This window comes from Scyliorhinus torazame, chromosome 16, assembly GCF_047496885.1.
Source record: "Scyliorhinus torazame isolate Kashiwa2021f chromosome 16, sScyTor2.1, whole genome shotgun sequence".
NCBI lineage: Eukaryota > Metazoa > Chordata > Chondrichthyes > Carcharhiniformes > Scyliorhinidae > Scyliorhinus > Scyliorhinus torazame.
This window is the reverse complement of record NC_092722.1, coordinates 123,882,185-123,900,872: the sequence shown is the minus strand read 5'-3', so window position 1 is coordinate 123,900,872 and position 18,688 is coordinate 123,882,185. Positions and strand designations below refer to the sequence as shown.

General features: G+C 44.5%; 1 protein-coding gene across 1 annotated transcript; it reads right to left on the bottom strand.

The window, feature by feature from the left end:
• Window positions 1-13,245: 13,245 nt before the first annotated feature.
• Window positions 13,246-16,468, bottom strand: LOC140392408 (interferon-induced protein with tetratricopeptide repeats 1B-like). The gene has a single exon (XM_072477684.1). The coding sequence runs from the start codon at window positions 16,466-16,468 to the stop codon at window positions 15,077-15,079; it is 1,392 nt and encodes a 463-aa protein (XP_072333785.1). The 3' UTR covers window positions 13,246-15,076.
• Window positions 16,469-18,688: the final 2,220 nt, after the last annotated feature.

Genomic DNA, 18,688 nt, shown 5'->3' with positions numbered 1-18,688 from the left:
ATGGGCGTGGTACTAAATGAATACTTTGCATCAGTATTCACCAAAGAGAAGGAATTGGTGGATGTTGAGTCTGGAGAAGGGTGTGTAGATAGCCTGGGTCACATTGAGATCCAAAAATACGAAGTGTTGGGCGTCTTGAAAAATATTAAGGTAGATAAGTCCCCAGGGCCTCATGGGATCTACCCCAGAATACTGAAAGAGGCTAGAGAGGAAATTGCTGAGGCCTTGACAGAAATCTTTGGATCCTCACTGTCTTCAGGTGATGGCCCGGAGGACTGGAGAATAGCCAATGTTGATCCTTTGTTTAAGAAGGGTAGCAAGGATAATCCAGGGAACTACAGGCCGGTGAGCCTTACGTCAGTGGGAGGGAAATTGCTGGAGAGAATTCTTCGAGACAGGATCTACTCCCATTTGGAAGTAAATGGACGTATTAGTGAGAGGCAGCATGGTTTTGAAGGGGAGTTTGTGTCTCACTAACTTGATAGAGCTTTTCGAAGAGGTCACAAAGATGATTGATGCAGGTAGGGAAATGGATGTTGTCTGTATGGACTTCAGTAAGGCCTTTGACAAGGTCCCTCATGGTAGACTTGTACAAAAGGTGAAGTCACACGGGATCAGGGGTGAGCTGGCAAGATGGACACAGAACTGGCTAGGTCATAGAAGGCAGAGAGTAGCAATGGAAGGATGCTTTTCTAATTGGAGGGCTGTGGATAGTGGTGTTCCACAGGGATCAGTGCTGGGACCTTTGCTGTTTGTAGTATATATAAATGATTTGGAGGAAAATGTAACTTGTCTGATTAGTAAGTTTGCAGACAACACAGAGGTTGGTTGAATTGCGGATAGCGATGAGGACTGTCAGAGGATACAGCAGGAATTAGATTTTTTGGAGACTTGGGCGGAGAGATGGCAGATGGAGTTTAATCCGGACAAATGTGAGGAAATGCATTTTGGAAGGTCTAATGCAGGTAGGGAATATACAGTGAATGGTAGAACCCTCAAGAGTATTGACAGTCAGAGAGATCTAGGTGTACAGGTCCACAGGTCACTGAAAGGGGCAACACAGGTGGAGAAGGTAGCCAAGAAGGCATACGGCATGCTTGCCTTCATTGTCTGGGGCATTGAGTATAAGAATTGGCAAGTCATGTTGCAGCTGTCAGCTGTACAGAACCTTGGTTAGACCACACTTGGAGTATAGTGTTCAATTCTGGTCGCCATACTACCAGAAGGATGTGGAGGCTTTAGAGAGGGTGCAGAAGAGATTTACCAGAATGTTGCCTGGTATGGAAGGCATTAGCTATGAGGAGCGGTTGAATAAACTTGTTTTTTTTCTTACTGGAACGACGGAGGTTGAGGGGCGACCTGATAGAGGTCTACAAAATTATGAGGGGCATAGACAGACTGGATAGTCATAGGCTTTTCCCCAGGGTAGAGGGGTCAATTACTAGGGGGCATAGGTTTAAGGTGCAAGGGACAAGGTTTAGAGTAGATGTGCGAGGCAAGTTTTTTACACAGAGGGTAGTGGGTGCCTGGAACTCGCTGCTGGAGGAGGTGGTGGAAGCAGGGACGATAGTGACATTTTAAGGGGCATCTTGACAAATATATGAATAGGTTGGGAATAGAGGGATACAGACCCAGGAAGTGTAGAAGATTGTAGTTTAGTCGGGCAGCATGGTCGGCACGGGCATGGAGGGCCGAAGGGCCTGTTCCTGTGCTGTACTTTTCTTTGTTCTTTCTTCTTTGTTCTAGGACGACCAGGGCCCCCGACCGACTAATTGCTTCATTTTGTATGTAAATAAATACTGTAAATAGTCGCGACATGTAATGAGGCAAGACACTGTACTAATGTATACAGGGTACCACCATAACCTCAACCTCTACCACTGTATAATGCGAGACCACCACCCCTGCAGGTCTCTTTTTTTAACAGGGGGTGAATGTGGTAGTCGGTATTAGAGGTATTACGGTACCCTGAATAATGCTGTAAGACCATTGGTGTGGGAGGTACCTGAGACAGCAATATCATTGGTGAAGCCTGCCTGCTGGTTCCACCCAGTAAGACGGAGTATAAGAGCCTGTGTCTCTCGAGCAGCTGCATTCTGTACCTGTGCTGCTGGGGGAAATATCTAGTCCAATAAAGCCTTCAATTGTCATCCAATCTCGCTTCTGGAGTTATTGATTGAGCATCACAAGGTTCCGTTCCTCCTTTCACATTCAGGAAACAAAGCACTTCTGAATTATGACACGCAGCATTGCTTTCCATTTATTCTCCATGTGAGTAAAGTTGAAGATGGAATCCACCACATTTTCCATCTGACAGAATTCTAAGGTATAAATCATTGAAAAGATTTCTGAATTCAAATTTGAATGAGCACTATTGAACAAGGATTTTGTTCCAGAAACAAAATAACATTTCCCACAATTGAATTCCCAGCCTCAATCTTTGGTCCCGATTTTAACTCTCCCACTCCGATCACCTGACATAAAACACGCAGAGAGGCAGTTGAACTGGAGGGAGGGACTGATCCACTCGTCCCTCGCTTGATCTGACCATCTGCTATTAGGCCACACTTGGAGTATAGTGTTCAATTCTGGTCGCCACACTACCAGAAGGATGTGGAGGCTTTAGAGAGGGTGCAGAAGAGATTTACCAGAATGTTGCCTGGTATGGAGGGCATTAGCTATGAGGAGCGGTTGAATAAACTCGGTTTGTTCTCACTGGAACGAAGGAGGATGAGGGGAGACCTGATAGAGGTATACAAAATTATGAGCGGCATAGACAGAGTGGATAGTCAGAGGCTTTTCCCCAGGGTAGAGGGGTCAATTACTAGGGGGCATAGGTTTAAGGTGAGAGGGGCAAGGTTTAGAGTAGATGTACGAGGCAAGTTTTTTACGCAGAGGGTAGTGGGTGCCTGGAACTCGCTACCGGAGGAGGTGGTGGAAGCAGGGACGATAGTGACATTTAAGGGGCATCTTGACAAATACATGAATAGGATGGGAATAGAGGGATACGGACCCAGGAAGTGTAGAAGATTGTAGTTTAGTCGGGCAGAATGGTCGGCACGGGCTTGGAGGGCCGAAGGGCCTGTTCCTGTGCTGTACATTTCTTTGTTCTTTGTTTGTTCTTGCTATTGGTTGAGATTTGCTTCACCGACTTAGACATCTGAGAGAGAGAGTGAGACAAAAGCAGCTACTTCTGTGAAGAGCAGGAAAAGCCTGTTTTAATGTTAGCAACCAAGCAGGATGCTCGTGAGAGCTGTTCTCACTTGGACTCTTGGAGATTGAAGAATAATGTACGTTGTTGAACAATACACGTCAGAGTCAGGAGGTGGTTAATGTCAGAAGGGCTGTATTCCAGGCATGCAGGGGTAAGATTCAAACCCCAGACACTCTCAAAGAGCCATTACAGTGACGTACATTTATATCCAATAGAATTTCAGCTGGCTACAGGCCTGAGCTAATTTTGTCTGTTCATGGCCTTCACAAGTTCCTGGTAAGCACATAATGGCCCGTAACCTCTGTTCCATTTTCAGGCTCACAGAGATTGTCCGCCGCACATGCACGCCGGGACTATCTGGAGATACCAAAGCACCGATATGCGTGCTGAAAGCGCTGCCCTGAACTGGCTGAATGAAAATTAAAGGGACACATTAACTTGGCCACCTTGCCCCGATGTCAGGTAAGTTTTTACACCTTTTTATTTGCACTTTTTGTTCCGGTCCAGAATCATCGAGCAGAGGCAGGAGACAACAGAGAGCATTTTTTTCTGTGGGTGAATGTCTTGTCAATATGTTTAATACGCACATAAAGTGAAAGAAAGATCGACTTTTTTTTAACCGCAGTTTGTCATAAGGCTGTTAATTCCATTGAAAGGCACCTTACTGTATAAAGTGAGTTTGGAGTCACAGAAAGTGAAAGAAAGATTTTATTAAAACTTTGGTTTATCATGAGGATGTTAATTCCATGAAAGAATCTATAATCCATGTCTGCATAGGTCTCACCCCCATAACACAAAAATGTGCAGGGGAGGTGGATTGGCCATAGTAAATTACCCCTTAATTGGAAAATGTAATTTTAAAAATGGAACTATAATGGACAGAGTGGGCATGGAGTTTATGGAATTTTTGGCAATCACTCGGTAAAGAGTCCATTACTTTCGACCAAAGAAACTCTGTGTTATTGGTTATGGTTTCTGTCAGTCCCTGTACAGCTGATGAGCCTGAACCCAGAGCCACATTCTCCAGGTGTTGTCAGCAGTTGGGATCAGTCCTTGGACTCCTGGGGCGGGATTCTCCGAACCCCCGCCGGGTCGGAGATTCCTCGGAGTGGGGGGGGGGGGGCGGCGCGAATCCCGCCCCGACGCCGGCTGTCGTATTTTCCGTCAAAGTCTTTTGGGCGGGGGGGGGGGATTCACGGCACGCCAGTCGGGGGCCGTTGGCAGTGGCGCCCCCGGCGATTCTCTGCGTCCAGATGGGCCGAGCGGCTGTCCGTATTGGACGATCCCGCCGCGAGGGTTATGAATGGTTCCACACAGCGGGACCTGGCAGGTAAGTCGGCAGGAGCGGCCCTCGGGGGAGTGCGGGGGATCCGGCCCCCGGGGGGGGGGGGGAGCGGGGGCCATGGTGGCCTGGCCCGCGATCGGGGCCCACCGATCTGCAGGTGGGCCTGTTCTGTGGGGGCACTACTTCCTTCCGCACCAGCCCCTGTAAGGCTCCGCCAAGGCCGCCATGGAGAAGAGAACCCTCCATGCATGCGCCAAAATATGCTGGCCAGTCAGCCCATGCGCGGAACCACGCCGGTTGTTCCGCGCATGTGCGATCACACTGGCCCTTCCCCGCATGCGTGAACGTGCACAGTCCCTTCGGCGCGGCTGGAGCGGCGCCAACCCGTCCGGCGTCCAGCTAGCCCCCGAAAGTGCGGAGATCTGGCTGGTGACGCCAGAGTGGTTGGCACCGGTTCTCCTGCCGGCGTTGGGACTTAGTCCCCCGGAAGGGAGAATCCCGCTACAGCTCAGTGTTATTCCTTTCTCAGGCTCCTTTTCCAGCTCACTCTTGCCGGCGTGTGTCCCCAAAGAATTGTGTCCATTCAATCAGAACGTTCCTCCAAGTGGGCCTCTTCTGAACAAGGCCCACCTAGGCATTGACATCTGTGTTGCATTTCTTGAGGCAAGCATTCAGGGCATCTTTGAAGTGCTTCCTCTATCCTCGTGTTGTTCAGGATCCTTTCTTGAGCTGATCGAAGAAGATTGCTTTGCAGGCGGGACTCTGACATCCTAAGCACTTGGCTGGCCCAGCAGAGTTGGTTTTGGATGATCATGGCCTTGATGCTGTTGGACGTGGCTCCTTCAAGGATGCTGATCTTAGTGCACCTGTCCTCCCAGCTGATTCAGAGCTAAAGTGCATTTGGATTTTGCAATGTATTTTAAACTGTGTTGTTTAAGACCTTCCCTGATGTAATGTTGATCATTACAAGCTTCTGTGATTACTTCAAATACTTTAACAAAGTTTAATGCCTTAGTTGACGTATGCAAGTCTCCTGTAAGCTAATGTGAACTATCTCTCTGACAGGGATTGCAGAATCCACTGCAGATTCAAAATCAAGTCAGGCTATATGTCTGACTGGTGAGGAAGCAAATCAGTTACCCACCCCTCAGAGTATACAGGCAAAAGACACCAAATGAAATGTGTGCCAGGGGACAACGATTCAGCAAGGAAGCAATGGGATGCCTTTGTGAAATGTTGAAGGAAGACTTGAAACCGAACTCTGTTGCCACACTGCCTTAACAGTTAAGATAAAACTCACGACTGTTATAGTGTGTTGTGCATTGCACAAATTTGCCCTTCAGCATGGACTGAGCATTCACCTGGAAGATGCTTTGCCACAGGAGTGGAGGAGCTGGAGGTGTGCAATAATGGAGCCTGATGCAGACATACCTCCTGGTGCAGGTGAGGTAGCCTAAGCTTCAGGTGATACAAGGGCAGCTGGTACATTTGGACACGGAACCCTCCCTTCTTCCCCCTTCCCTCCTTACCCCCTCCCCTGCCTCACTATCCTCTCCCTCCCCTCCCCTCTATCCATCAATCCTCGCTCCTCACCTCCCTCCCCTATTTACAGAAAGACAACAGAACCATTATGCTCAAGTAAAAAAATATATTTTATTGATCGCTTCGTTAAAGGAGAAGATATATTTTATTGATCGCTTTGTTAAAGTGAAAAGGTTTATTTTATTGATCACTATGTTAAAGTGAAAAGATATGTTTTATTGGAAGGAATTTGGAAATGTCGAGGTAGTTATTTAACAAAATGTCATACAGCAGCTGCTAATGTTAAATGTGAAGTTATATGTTAACATGGTATCAACATTTTGTATTTCTAACAGTAGTTTTGTTCGCAAATGTTTTCCATTAAACATTACAAACTTGTGTAAATGCCTGATTGAAACACAACATTTAATTGAGATAATTATAAATGAATAAGATACTTGAAGTAAACAAGGCAGAAATATAATAATGATTAAAACACATTTTTTTAAAAATCAGATGTTACAAGGACAATGACAGCTGAAAGGAAAAAGCCCTGTGGGGTGGGGGGGACACTTTTTATATCTTACGACCAGGTCAGAACCATCTTCTAACAATTTTTTATGACACCCTTCTGCAGTCTGTAAGGAGACGTTGTTATTTCCATTTTGTCCTGCTTCAAGAATCTCCCTTGTTCGTGGTCCGAAAAGTTCTGACTTCTCTTCGTCCCAGCTAAATTTTCAGTTGCATATTCTAAATGAAAACACACAAACATTTTTAATCATGCCACGTGTAAAGTTGGATAATAATATAGTGCTGATTTAAATAGTTTCACAGATTTAAAACAAATAAGAAAACCTTTGTTTATTTATAAATGTTAACTTTCAATCGCCTTCAATCATAAAACATAAAATTAAAAAATACTTTAAAAGAACCAATAATAATACCATTTCCTGCGTAAAAGAAAGAATTTAAAAATGGTTACGAAACTTCAACATACCTTTAAAATAGCTGTGAAACCTGTTGCTTGTTGTCTTCAATACAAACCTCAGTTTAAATGCATGCCCTCAATGGACATTCCCATAGTTTCTCCATCACAAGCGGACATGCCTACATTCAAACTGTGCCGCGCTGGGGCCTGCACAGACTGCCCCGCTGCAGGCCCCAGGCTGCTGCTGGAGCCGAGTAGTTCTCCACGATTTTTGAGCACAGGTAAGTGCGCACTCTTCTCTCTCAGTATTGGCAGGCCATGGCTTGCTGGCGATACACGAAAGTTACAGGCCATCATCATATTCTCACAGATATGCAGCTGATGCAACAGTACAAAATGTAAATGCAACCCGGGTTTTCAGCTACAGTGACCTCACATCTGGAAAAATACATCTAGAGAAACAGACGTATATAAGATTAGGCTTATGGAAAAATACATTGAAACTGATTCGTAAGTGTAACTCTCAGTAACCCTATTAACTCCTTATTTCCCACATCAAGGGGTAACCAGATTGGTCTTGCTGACAGAAGTTGGTTCAAGAATACTCAGGCTGAGTGGAACGATTTTTGAAGGAGATTCGACCTGGTTTGGCAGAGGGAAATGAGTTTGCTGGAAAGCTAGGAATAACTCACAACTTTACCTTTGATGCTAAATATCTGCCAGAGGTTTAGCTTAAAGTAAAAGGATTTAACAATGGCATTTTTCAGTTTCATTCGTTAGATAATGTGAAAGTATTTTTTTTTATTCGTTTAGTGTATTAGCTACCTGTTATGTCTGAACTGATTTTATTTTGTTTGTTACAGTAAGCTTCTGAAATTGAGAAATCTTGTCATTTGGTTATTTCTGATGGTCACTGAGAAATTCATCTCGTTTGAAAGATTAGCAGTTTCTACATGGATCACAACATTAGACAGCAACATACTTTCAGCAATTTGTGAAGGACAAGTTAATCGCTATGCTAACATTGTTGGCTTGGTCATATTGATCTGGCCACAACAACTGCACAAAATAGATATTATATTGTCTTGGTGGGAGTGAACTCAGAAACACATCCCACACAAAAGGCAGTAAAAATCTGGAGAAAAGAAGAATGTGATCGAAAGAAAGAGAAAAAATGGGAGAGATAAAGAGAGAGAGCAATAAGGGAAAGATAAAATGGTAAGAAAATAAAGAGGGGGAGAGGCAGAATGAAAAAGACAACGGGAAAAGGGGAAATTAGGATGGCAAAGAAAGAGAAAAAGAGAAAGGAAAGAGAGAAAAGCAAAAAGTGAGAATGCGAGTGTGATAAAGGAAGAAAGAGACCATAGAACATAGAACATAGAAAAATACAGCACAGAACAGCCCTTCGGCCCACGATGTTGTGCCGAACCTTTGTCCTAGATAAGAAAGAAAAAATATAAAATTAGAGAGGCATTTAGTGAGAGAAAGAAAGGAAAAGAAAATGAGAGAAAGAATGATTGAAAGAGAGATATGGATAAGACGCTCACGAACTCCTTCGTCCAGTTAAAATGCTGTCACAGTGGAATTATACTGCCTCTGAGAACTATACATAATAATATAATAATAATCTTTATTATTGTCACTGCAGCATGACTTATTGGGGAGTTCAACAATTGCATCACATTGTGACTATTATTTCAACTGTTGCTTTGCACTTTTGTGTAAATGTTTGTGTAGGTTTTCCAGAACACCCAGCAGTCAGTTCTGTGTTCGAGGTTGATGCAATTTCTGTCCAGTAGCAGAAAATACATCCTGGGGCCTGGAATCACTCAGTGACCAGAAACATTCTTGTTTCTTATTCTATTTCGCGGCTATTTGTTGCTTCTCCAGTCTCTCCCCAGAGGTGTTGACTCTCTAGTTGGGTGCAACCGATGGGCACTGATCATACTCTCGCATCTCACTCAGGTTTCTGTCGTCTAAGGGTTTTGGGGTTAGTAAAGGTTAAGGAGGGACTGGGGATATAATACCACCCTCATTATGATGCAGAGAATCACATGGTTGTAGACTGTGCGTGGAGAGAGTCTGAGAGAAGCTGACATGCAGATAACACATTGTTTTAGGGTTCTATCTTGGCGATATTTATCAGGTTGAGTGTTAACAATTGACAGCTGGCATTCCATTGCAAAGGCATCTTACCTGTTGGTGAGTCACCAAACAACCTTACAACATGGTGGCAGCAAGTGAAGGACCCCAAAATTCCCAATCAGGTGAAGGACCCAACATTTCAAGACATGAAACAAGAAATAACCTGCAGCTGTATCTGAGAAAAGTGCAGCTAATTTGAACACACAGCTGGAGATTGCCTAAGAAAGCTCCATTTAAGGTGTGGAGTCTGAGAGCAGACGAAAGATTCACTGTGCAGCTGCAAAGGACGCCAGCAGAGTACAGGGAGAGGCACGGTGGCACAGTGGTTAGCACTGCTGCCTCACAGTGTCAGGGACCCAGGTTTCATTCCTACCTTGAGTAACTGTGTGGAGTTTGCACTTTCTCCCTGTGTCTGTTATGGGTTTCCTCTGGGTGTTCCAGGTTTCCTCCCTCAGTCCAAAGATGTGCAGGTTAGGTTGATTGGCAGTGCCAACAAAATAGTCCTTAGAATCCAAATACGTTAGTTGAGGTTAAAGGGTGAAGGTGGGTCTATGAGCCTTGGTAGGGTGCTCCTTCGGAGAGTTGGTGCAGACTCGATGGGCTGGATGGCCTCCTTCTGCACTGGACTTCTTTGATTCTATGACATGGATTTCCAAAGCAAAACCTGCCCAAAGACAGAGTCAAAGCGTCTAGCCAGATTGCAAAAAGGATGAGCAAAATTTACGAAAAGGCTGAACCAAACTTTTCAAAATAATCAGTGCACTAATCAGGCAGAACGTAGTATTGTTTAACCAGCGCAGCGGAAAGAGTGCAGCAGCTGGATCCATAGTGCAATGACTAGCGTCCCTGCCTCTGGGCCAGAATCTTTGTGTTCCAGACCCACGGCAGGACATAATAGCCATGGAACGTGTGTCTGTAATGCAGCTAAAGGGTTGAGTTTGAACTTGTAAAATCCTTCCAACACTCTAGTGGCAGATTGTAAGAGCGGGAGAGTCTCCTGGTCAGACATGCTTGATGAGGAGTGTTGTCCCTCAGGCTTTAAGCCTCTGGTGACAGACGAGTGACTTGTTGCAGGAAAAACCTCGCTATGGAAACAAATGAAAATCGGCCTTGAAAATAGGTGAAACAACAATTTGAGAAAAAAAGAGTAAAGTTGTACTCCCCTGTAATGAATAACAACCAGGGTGGCGCAGTGCCGCAGTGGTTAGCACTGCTGCCCAGCTCCAGGTCACTGTCTGTGTGGAGTTTGCACATTCTCCCCGTGTCTGATTGAGGTTCATTCCCACAAGCCAAAGATGTGCAGGTAAGGTGGATTGGCCATGCTAAATTGCCCCTCAATTAGAAAAAAATAATAATTTGGTACTCTAAATTTATTTTTAAAAATGAAGAACAACCATGGACAAGAAATCACAACTACCAGACCAATGTGAGCTCATGCAAGGCAAATCAAGTTTTAAAATTGGGAGTCATGGCGAGAAAATGTTTGGATTACAGGAGCACATCAAGATGAAGTAGTCACAGGCAGTACAGTGGCGCAGTGGTTAGCCCTGCTGCCTCACGGCGCCGAGGTCCCAGGTTCGATCCAGGCTCTGGGTCACTGCCTGTGTGCAGTTTGCACATTCTCCCCATGTTTGAGTGGGTTTCGCCCCCACAACCCAAAGATGTGCAGGGTAGGTGGATTGGCCATGCTAAATTGTTCCTTAATTGAAAAAAATGAATTGGATACTCCAAATTTAAAAAAAAGATTAAGTAGTTGCCGTCTCTGTTTGGACTGCTCTCTGGCTTCCAGGCAGTGAGCTCTGTTTTGGGGGCATCTCTGGTGGGGGCCTCTCTTTTTTGGGGGTCTCTGTGTCACTACTTATGTTTTTGCAGTAGTATCAGATCTTTTCATTTCCCTTCTTCTAAGTATGCAATCTTAGTATCCAACTGTTCCAGTATTACTGCATTTGCTTGTTGTACCACAGGAAAGTGGCTCTGTGAACTTTTAACCTGTTCCACTACTTCTACCACCTGACAAACTAGTACCTTCCAGCACCTCATCTGCATCTTGGAATGTTCTGGCCCACAATTTCATTCCTTCTCCCAAAACCTTTAAATGCTCTTGGGCTACCTGACAAGCACCTGTAAGTCTTTCCATAAACGTGGACAAGGAATCCAACATTGAGGATTCTTCTTTTTGCTGTAGAAACGTCTCTTTCATCAACTTTAGTGGACCCTGCACTTCATGGCCATAGGCCAATTCAAATGGGATAATCCCAGTAGATCCTTTCGGAAAATTCCTGGTGGCAAATAGTAAAAAGTCTATTCCGCTGTCCCATTCTCTTGGGTATTCATGGCAACGGGCCCTAATCAGGGTTTTGAGAGTCTGATGATATCTCTCCACAGTTCCCTGAGATTTTGAGTGATGGGCGGTCGACTTTTGTTGCATGCTACATAAACTATGGTTTATACCCCGGAAAATTTTAGACATAAAGTTAGAACCCTGGCCAGATGGTACTTATAAGGGGAGACCATAGCGTGAAGAACTGCGTGATTTTCCACTACTACCTTAGCTGTCATAATGTAAATAATGGTGTTTTAACAAGAAATTATTTATTCTCAATCATGCAAACCTCCAGACCTCCAAGTGAGACGACCCTACAACAGTTTCCATTATTTATGTGGAGAGCAGCAACCGTAGCAGGGTTTTTAATGACACGGGGCACCAAATCAGTGAACAATCCTGTCCTTCAACAGCCAACCTGATGAATATTCTTTACTTTCCAAACTTAGAGAACTATTAAAAACTAGCTGAAGCTTTAAAGAAAACACCAGTTAAATAACTCCAAACAGTTTCATTGCAACTTATTTGGTGCATTTTCCAGTAATTTCGGTTTTATAATGAGTGACTGGATTTTCTTTTAACATTTTGACCAAAAAGGAAAGAAATTTGTTCAATTATTTTACAAATTCCTCCATTTCACACTTGAGAATTGATAATCATTTTACATTTTGAAGCATCCGTATCCAATCAGCAGCAGGAAATCTATGACTGAGAGGAATCAAAAGTTTCAATTAATTTCAATTTGTCTTTAAAAAGTAGACAAAGAGGCAAATGGAGATTGGAAACCATTCTCATTGGCAGAGAATCATTGTCTGTATTCCGAGGCAAATATCATCGACATGTGTAACTTCTGTTGTTCAAACCTGTGTCTGCATTGCTAAAGATTGCATCATTTGGAATCTTATAACCTCTGATGTGATATGGTACGAATTAAGTAATGGCATGATGGGAAAACTGGTCAATGGGAAGACTGGTCAAAATGTTTGATACAATGTAAGAAAGGCTGAACTACTCATTCCAGCTCACCAGGCCCATGTAAAGAATGATCACAGTTCACCAGAGCCCTGTAAGAAATGCTGCCCTTACCATTTCAGACTGTAAGACTGATAAGGCCAACTCTGCATAACTTGAAGTCTGAAAAGGATCAGAGAAGGTCAAGCCATTCCAAAATACCGGACCTCGGCAACTCCTGATAAAACTAACCCAGGGCCATAGGAATAAAACAAGATAAGTTCAGGAAGAAATAATTCTACTCCAACCTTTCAATGTTCCCTCCAAGGACAAGATAATGGTATGAGTGATGCGACCAAAAGAGGTCTGTTTTATGACATTGCTTCCGTTTCTATTTCCGATCAAATTCCGGACTAAGCTGTTGTCACGCAATCTTGATAATGATAATGTATAAATATTGAGCTGATTCTCTGTGAAAATGCGAACTTGAGAAGGAATCAGCAATTTCACTAACTGCTCTCTGACTTCAAGTTTCAGCCATTACTGCATGCAGTCGTTTTGAAAATAAAGCTTGTTATTTTGTCTGAACGAAAGTGTTGAATCTTTCTACTACAGAAGCGGGAAAATATTGACTTTAACACTGAGCTTTCATCCCTCTGCAGTGTCTTTATTTAGCCGAGAGAGTGACAGCGTTAATAAAAGGGGCTTTTGCACAAGTTGGTGTGCGTTGATCAGGATGGAATCTGTGAAATGGTGGCAACTGACCATAAAATACCGATAATCAAATACCGAAATTATTTTCCAGACTTTTTTCCACGTCATATTCTGTCCCACACGAACTGTCCCCATTCAACCAGGTCAATAATACAAATCAAATCTTAGCCACAGTTTAATTTTATTGGTTATTTTAACATTCAATCTTGGATTATACAATTACAATTGATCTCTCTGTTCAGAAAATCAATATCAGCAGCCATGAGGTTTTATTCTTTTCAACCCACATTCATCCATTTTATATCGTTTAGACTTTCCCCAGTAACTGCTTTCCCCCTCAGTGAGATGGTACAGTCTGTAGAAAATGGACTTTCCCGGGTATTGTCCAGGCTGCTCTGTGTTGGCCAATGAGGGACTCAGATGGTTTGATGGAGAGTTTGTGAAGCTGACAAATTACAGGACAGCGAGACTCCCAGTGTCAGAGGCTGAGATCTGAATGAACGCTCTGGATGGGAGTCCGATCGTCAGTCAGCAAATCCTCATGCAACAGAATCGAGCTGTTGATTTATCTGAAGAGTCTGCAGTGATTGTTGGCCCTTTCTCCGCTGTCACAGATGGAAAGTCTTTCACCCAATGGGGAACGTTTCTCTGAAGAGGCAGCAAGTGGAAGATAGGGTGGCAGAGTGGATTTATTATACCCACTGTGGCTGGATTGGATATTGTTATTAACCATTATTATCATAAAAACACCATCAGCTACACACTCAATCATTTAATATACATTTCTGTTAAAGTACACTGAACACACAGTGATCATTATAAAACACATGTGTATCATTTATATTTGGGCATCAGATTATATCTATCTCCCAGTTATTTAGGCTCCACTAGAATTCGATGGAGGTGAGTTTAAATGTACCCACTTGGTGAAACTGGGTTAAACTGCTCACCCAAAGTGGGTGGGTCCGCATTAACACACAGGGACTGGGTTCTGGTGACATCACTGGGCACGGACTGCGCTGCCAACTCTGCCCTGAGTGGGGAAAGCTGCTGCAATATTTACAAAAGGCTGAAGGAGCTCTGAGAGAATCAGTATGTCAAGAGGGAAGTGTTTGATTTTCCTTTGGGCAGAGGTGCCCATCAGGTGCCAGATGAAAGTTTTGAGATTCTCTGCTATGGATTTTCCCTTTTCGCTGCATGAGTCACTCCCAGAATCTCCTTTCACTCACCTCCATGCAAATTCGATAGTCAGGAAGTGGACTACTGGCACAATAATAATAATAATAATAATCTTTATTAGTGTCTCAAGTAAGCTTACATTAACACTGCCATGAAGTTACTGTGAAAATCCCCTAGTCGCCACACTTCAGCGCCTGCTCGGGTACATTGTGGGAGAATTCAGAATGTCCAATTCACCCAACAAGCCCATCCTTCGAAGGAAACCGGAGCACCCGGAGGAAACCCAAGCAGACATGGGGAGAAGGTGCAGACTCCACACAGACAGTGACCCAGGCTGGGAATCGAACCTGGGACCCTGGCGCTGTGAAGTAACAGTACTAACCACTGTGCAACCGTGCTGCCCTTGAAACTCTGGTTTTAATCTTTTTTAAATTTGATTTCTACAGCAAAAGAGTGAATTTCCAAATGTTCTCATTACGCACCCACCAAAATATATCTGGCGTTAAAATTGGGCCCATGTAATATTTATTATTATAGAATCAGCTCCTAAAATTCATAGCAATCATTGTACTCTGACCAAATTTTCTCAATAAATCCCCGATCCCAAAATCATCTTGTTTGTTTATTTCCACACACAGGAATAAGGCAAAGGAAAAGGAAATAATATATGCTATTTGGAAAGAATTTGTGACAGAAAATAAATGAAATTATTCCCCACCAAACATCTTGAGATATCAGAGAATATCTTTCAAATCTGTTCACTGGGAATTTCATTTTTTCCCCGATGGAAAAGCTTGATTCAGGGAGGGCACATAACTATTCTTCATTGCTAAGTTCAATCTCCAAGACCTTTTCAAAGCACTCCTGCCCATCCACCATATGTATGATCCCACGAATGCAAAAAGCTTGGATATCTCTTCGGTTCTTGCAAAGCCGGTTCTCAGCTGTCTTCTCCAAGTAGTAGCGACACCCTTCTCGTGCCTTTGAAGCATGTTTGATTTTAAATCCTTCCAGATAACATTTGCTGGCATTTGATTCAGATTTTTTGTGATGAAATTCAAATTTCCCAGCCTCAAGATATATTTCTTGCTTATTTTCCAAGGTAATATATTCCAAATTCAATAAATCTTTGTAGATGGCTCCTGCTTTGTCATGGTCTTTATCTATTGCGCAGATTTCTGCAAATGCTAGTTTTGCCATGATAAATGATCGCTTGAGCCTGAATGCTTCATCAAAATGGTGCTTGCATTGGTTAATCAATGAAACTTTTTGTTGAAGTTTAAGATTGTGAGAGCTTTTGCTGTCGGATTTGATCAGCTGGATTAGTTTGCTTTTGTAACAAAGACCTATTTGGTGATGTAAGAAGGCAGAGTTTGGGGTAATTTCCAATCCTTTCCCCAACAGCTCCAAAGCTTTTTCCACTTTTCCAGCTCTTCTGTAAAATTTTGCTGCATAGCGAATCACGTGTAGTTGATCAGGGGACTTTTGCAATGCTTGTTCAACTAATCGGAGTGCTTCCTCATTTTCATTGAGGTCTTGCAGTTTTAGAGCCAGCAGCACCATGGCTTCAGTGTGACCTGAATCAAGCTCCAGAACACGTCTCAACTGCATCGCTAATTCACTGAATTTCCCATTCTCTGGCTTCCCAGAATACCCTTCCAGACGCATCAGGGCAGTCGCAAAGCCAAAGTTCCATTCAACGTTATCCGTATCTTCCTCCAGGGCCCTTTGAAAACATTTCATTGCCTCTTGATAGTATTTAGCTGCAGGACTCAGCAATGACCAACCCTTCTCCCCGTATACTTCAGGTATCATTGCTGTGTACCGAGAGGCATCAGGAAATTGTTGACAGATCCTCTCCAGTTTGTCGAGGTAGGACTGAGCATCTGTCAGTTGTCCCATGTGATAATATACCCAGGCATAGTTTCCATAGGTGACAATGATTCTTTTATCAAATTCATCTTCATGATTCTCCCTCAGAACCTTTTCAGCTTCCTTTAAGTTTTGAATCGCCTCCTCACAGTTTCCTTGCAGACAGTTTACAAAAGCGAGTTGGTTGTAAGAGCTGGCTTGATATTTCTCATCAAGCTTCACTGAATCGTGTAATATTTGCTTCATACCGTCCAGGTCAATGTTTTCTGTCTGTAGAATCCACGTGAAGTGACATTGAAGCTGATTGAGCTTCACTCTCAACAAATTCTTCTGCATGATACTGCAAGAGAAAAATATCTTTCACAACCCACTTTTTCAGAAATCATACCTTGTATATTTTGCAATTTTAATACTTGGAATTAATTCTAACGCTGTCATACTTGGTGACAGATTAGGGATATTTAGCAATGCTGTAGCACCATATCAATTTGTGAAACTTAATTTACTTTCAAAATTGAAATTACAAGTGAATAACTGTCAATTTCACTTGTGTAATGTATCATGTTCATATAGTTTAACAAAGTGCATGCTTTAACTCAGTCAAAACCCATTCAGTGAATTCCAGACCTTTTGGTTCTGCACCCTGTTCAGATTTACCAACTTTTTGTGACCCTTTCCAGACAGTTTTGTGGTGGTATGTAAGAACCCGGATTTCCCCCAGCAGCTGCATTCTGTAACCGAGCTACTGGGGAACAAGTTCTGCTCAATAAATTGTAGGACCGTCAATATGACGCAAGGCAGGTTGAGGTAACATCAATTAAAGGTTTTGTTGAGCAGAACTTGTTCCCCAGCAGCTCGGTTACAGAATGCAGCTGCTGGGGAAATCCGGGTTCTTAAACCGGCATTTCTGGGTGGAGCCCAGTAGGCGGTAGATCCTATCAGGACCCGGTATCCATCTACCAATAGCCTGTTGGCATCGTGGTGTACCGTATTACCCCTAATACAGACCACCACATTCACCCCTTGTTGAAAAGGAACCCGGCGGGATGGTGGTTCACATGGTGGTAGGGGTTTACAGGGTCGGTACTGTGCCGTAACTCTTAACTATAAACAAAATTGTCGCTTTAAATGGGCCAACGGGCCAAACAGGGTCGGCATTGTGCCATAACTATAAACTATCTACAATAATGCCGCTTTTACCGGGCAACACGGGCCAAACAGGGTCGGCATTGTGCCATAACTATAAACTAAACACAATAATGCCGCTTTTACCGGGCTACTGAAAACGTTGAGATGAATTAAAGCGATTCGATGAGCCGGGTGGGTGCCCTGGTCATCCTTTTCGATCGTCTCGGGCGTGGTGGTGATGGCGCTGGCTCGAGTCCTGTCATCTCTGGGAGTGTAGCGCTGTCCCCTGTTTCCTGACTCCTGGGCGGGTCTGGAGGAGAACGGAACCCCCTGGGAAGGGGGTGGCTGCGGGATGAGCCGGCGAGAGTGAGGGGGTGATTGGTGTGGGGAGGGTGTGGGGAGCTCTGGCGGGCGCCAGGTCCCGCAGGGAAACCGTGTCCTGTCGGCCATCGGGATATGCCACATAGGCTTATTGCGCGTTCGCGTGGAGGAGATGCACGGATCTGACTTGTACGCCCGCACATGTTTCCGGAGCAGGATGGGTCCCGGAGCTGCCAGCCAGGTCGGAAGTGGCGTTCCAGAGGAGGACTTCCTAGGGAAAACAAGGAGGCACTCGTGAGGCGTTTGGTTGTCGTGGTGCACAGTAGGGACCGGATAGAGTGAAGGGCATCCGGGAGGACTTCCTGCCAGCGGGAAATTGGGAGACTCCTAGACCGGAGGGCCAGTAGGATGGCCTTCTAGACCGTTCCATTCTCCCTTTCTACCTGCCCATTCCCCCGGGGGTTGTAACTGGTCATCCTGCTCGAGGCTATGCCCTTGCTGAGCAGGAATTGACGCAGTTCGTCACTCATGAAGGAGGACCCCCTATCGCTATGTAGGCGGGGAAACCAAACCTTTCTACCTGCCCATTCCCCCGGGGGTTGTAACTGGTCATCCTGCTCGAGGCTATGCCCTTGCTGAGCAGGAATTGACGCAGTTCGTCACTCATGAAGGAGGACCCCCTATCGCTATGTAGGCGGGGAAACCGAACAGTGTAAAAATGGTGCCGAGGGGTTTAATGACCGTGGCAGCGGTCATGTCGGGGCAGGGGATGACAAAAGGGAAACGGGAGTATTCGTCAACGACGTTCAGAAAGTACGTGTTGCCATCAGTGGAGGGGAGGGGGCCTTTGAAATCCAAACTGAGGCGTTCAAAGTGTCGGGAGGCCTTTATCAGGTGTGCTCTATCTGGCCTGAAAAAGTGCGGTTTGCACTCAGCGCAGATCTGGCAGTTTCTGGTGACTGTTCGAACATCCTCGACGGAGTAACGGAGGTTGCGGGCCTTCAGGAAGTGGTAGAAACGAGTGACCTCCGGGTGGCAGAGGTCCTCGTGGAGGACTTGTAGACGGTCCACTTGTACGTTGGCACATGTGCCACGCGATAGGGCATC

Coding starts and splice junctions, on each gene's coding strand:
- LOC140392408 (XM_072477684.1), bottom strand. CDS start 16,468: ATGCAGAAGAATTTGTTGAGAGTGAAGCTCAATCAGCTTCAATGTCAC.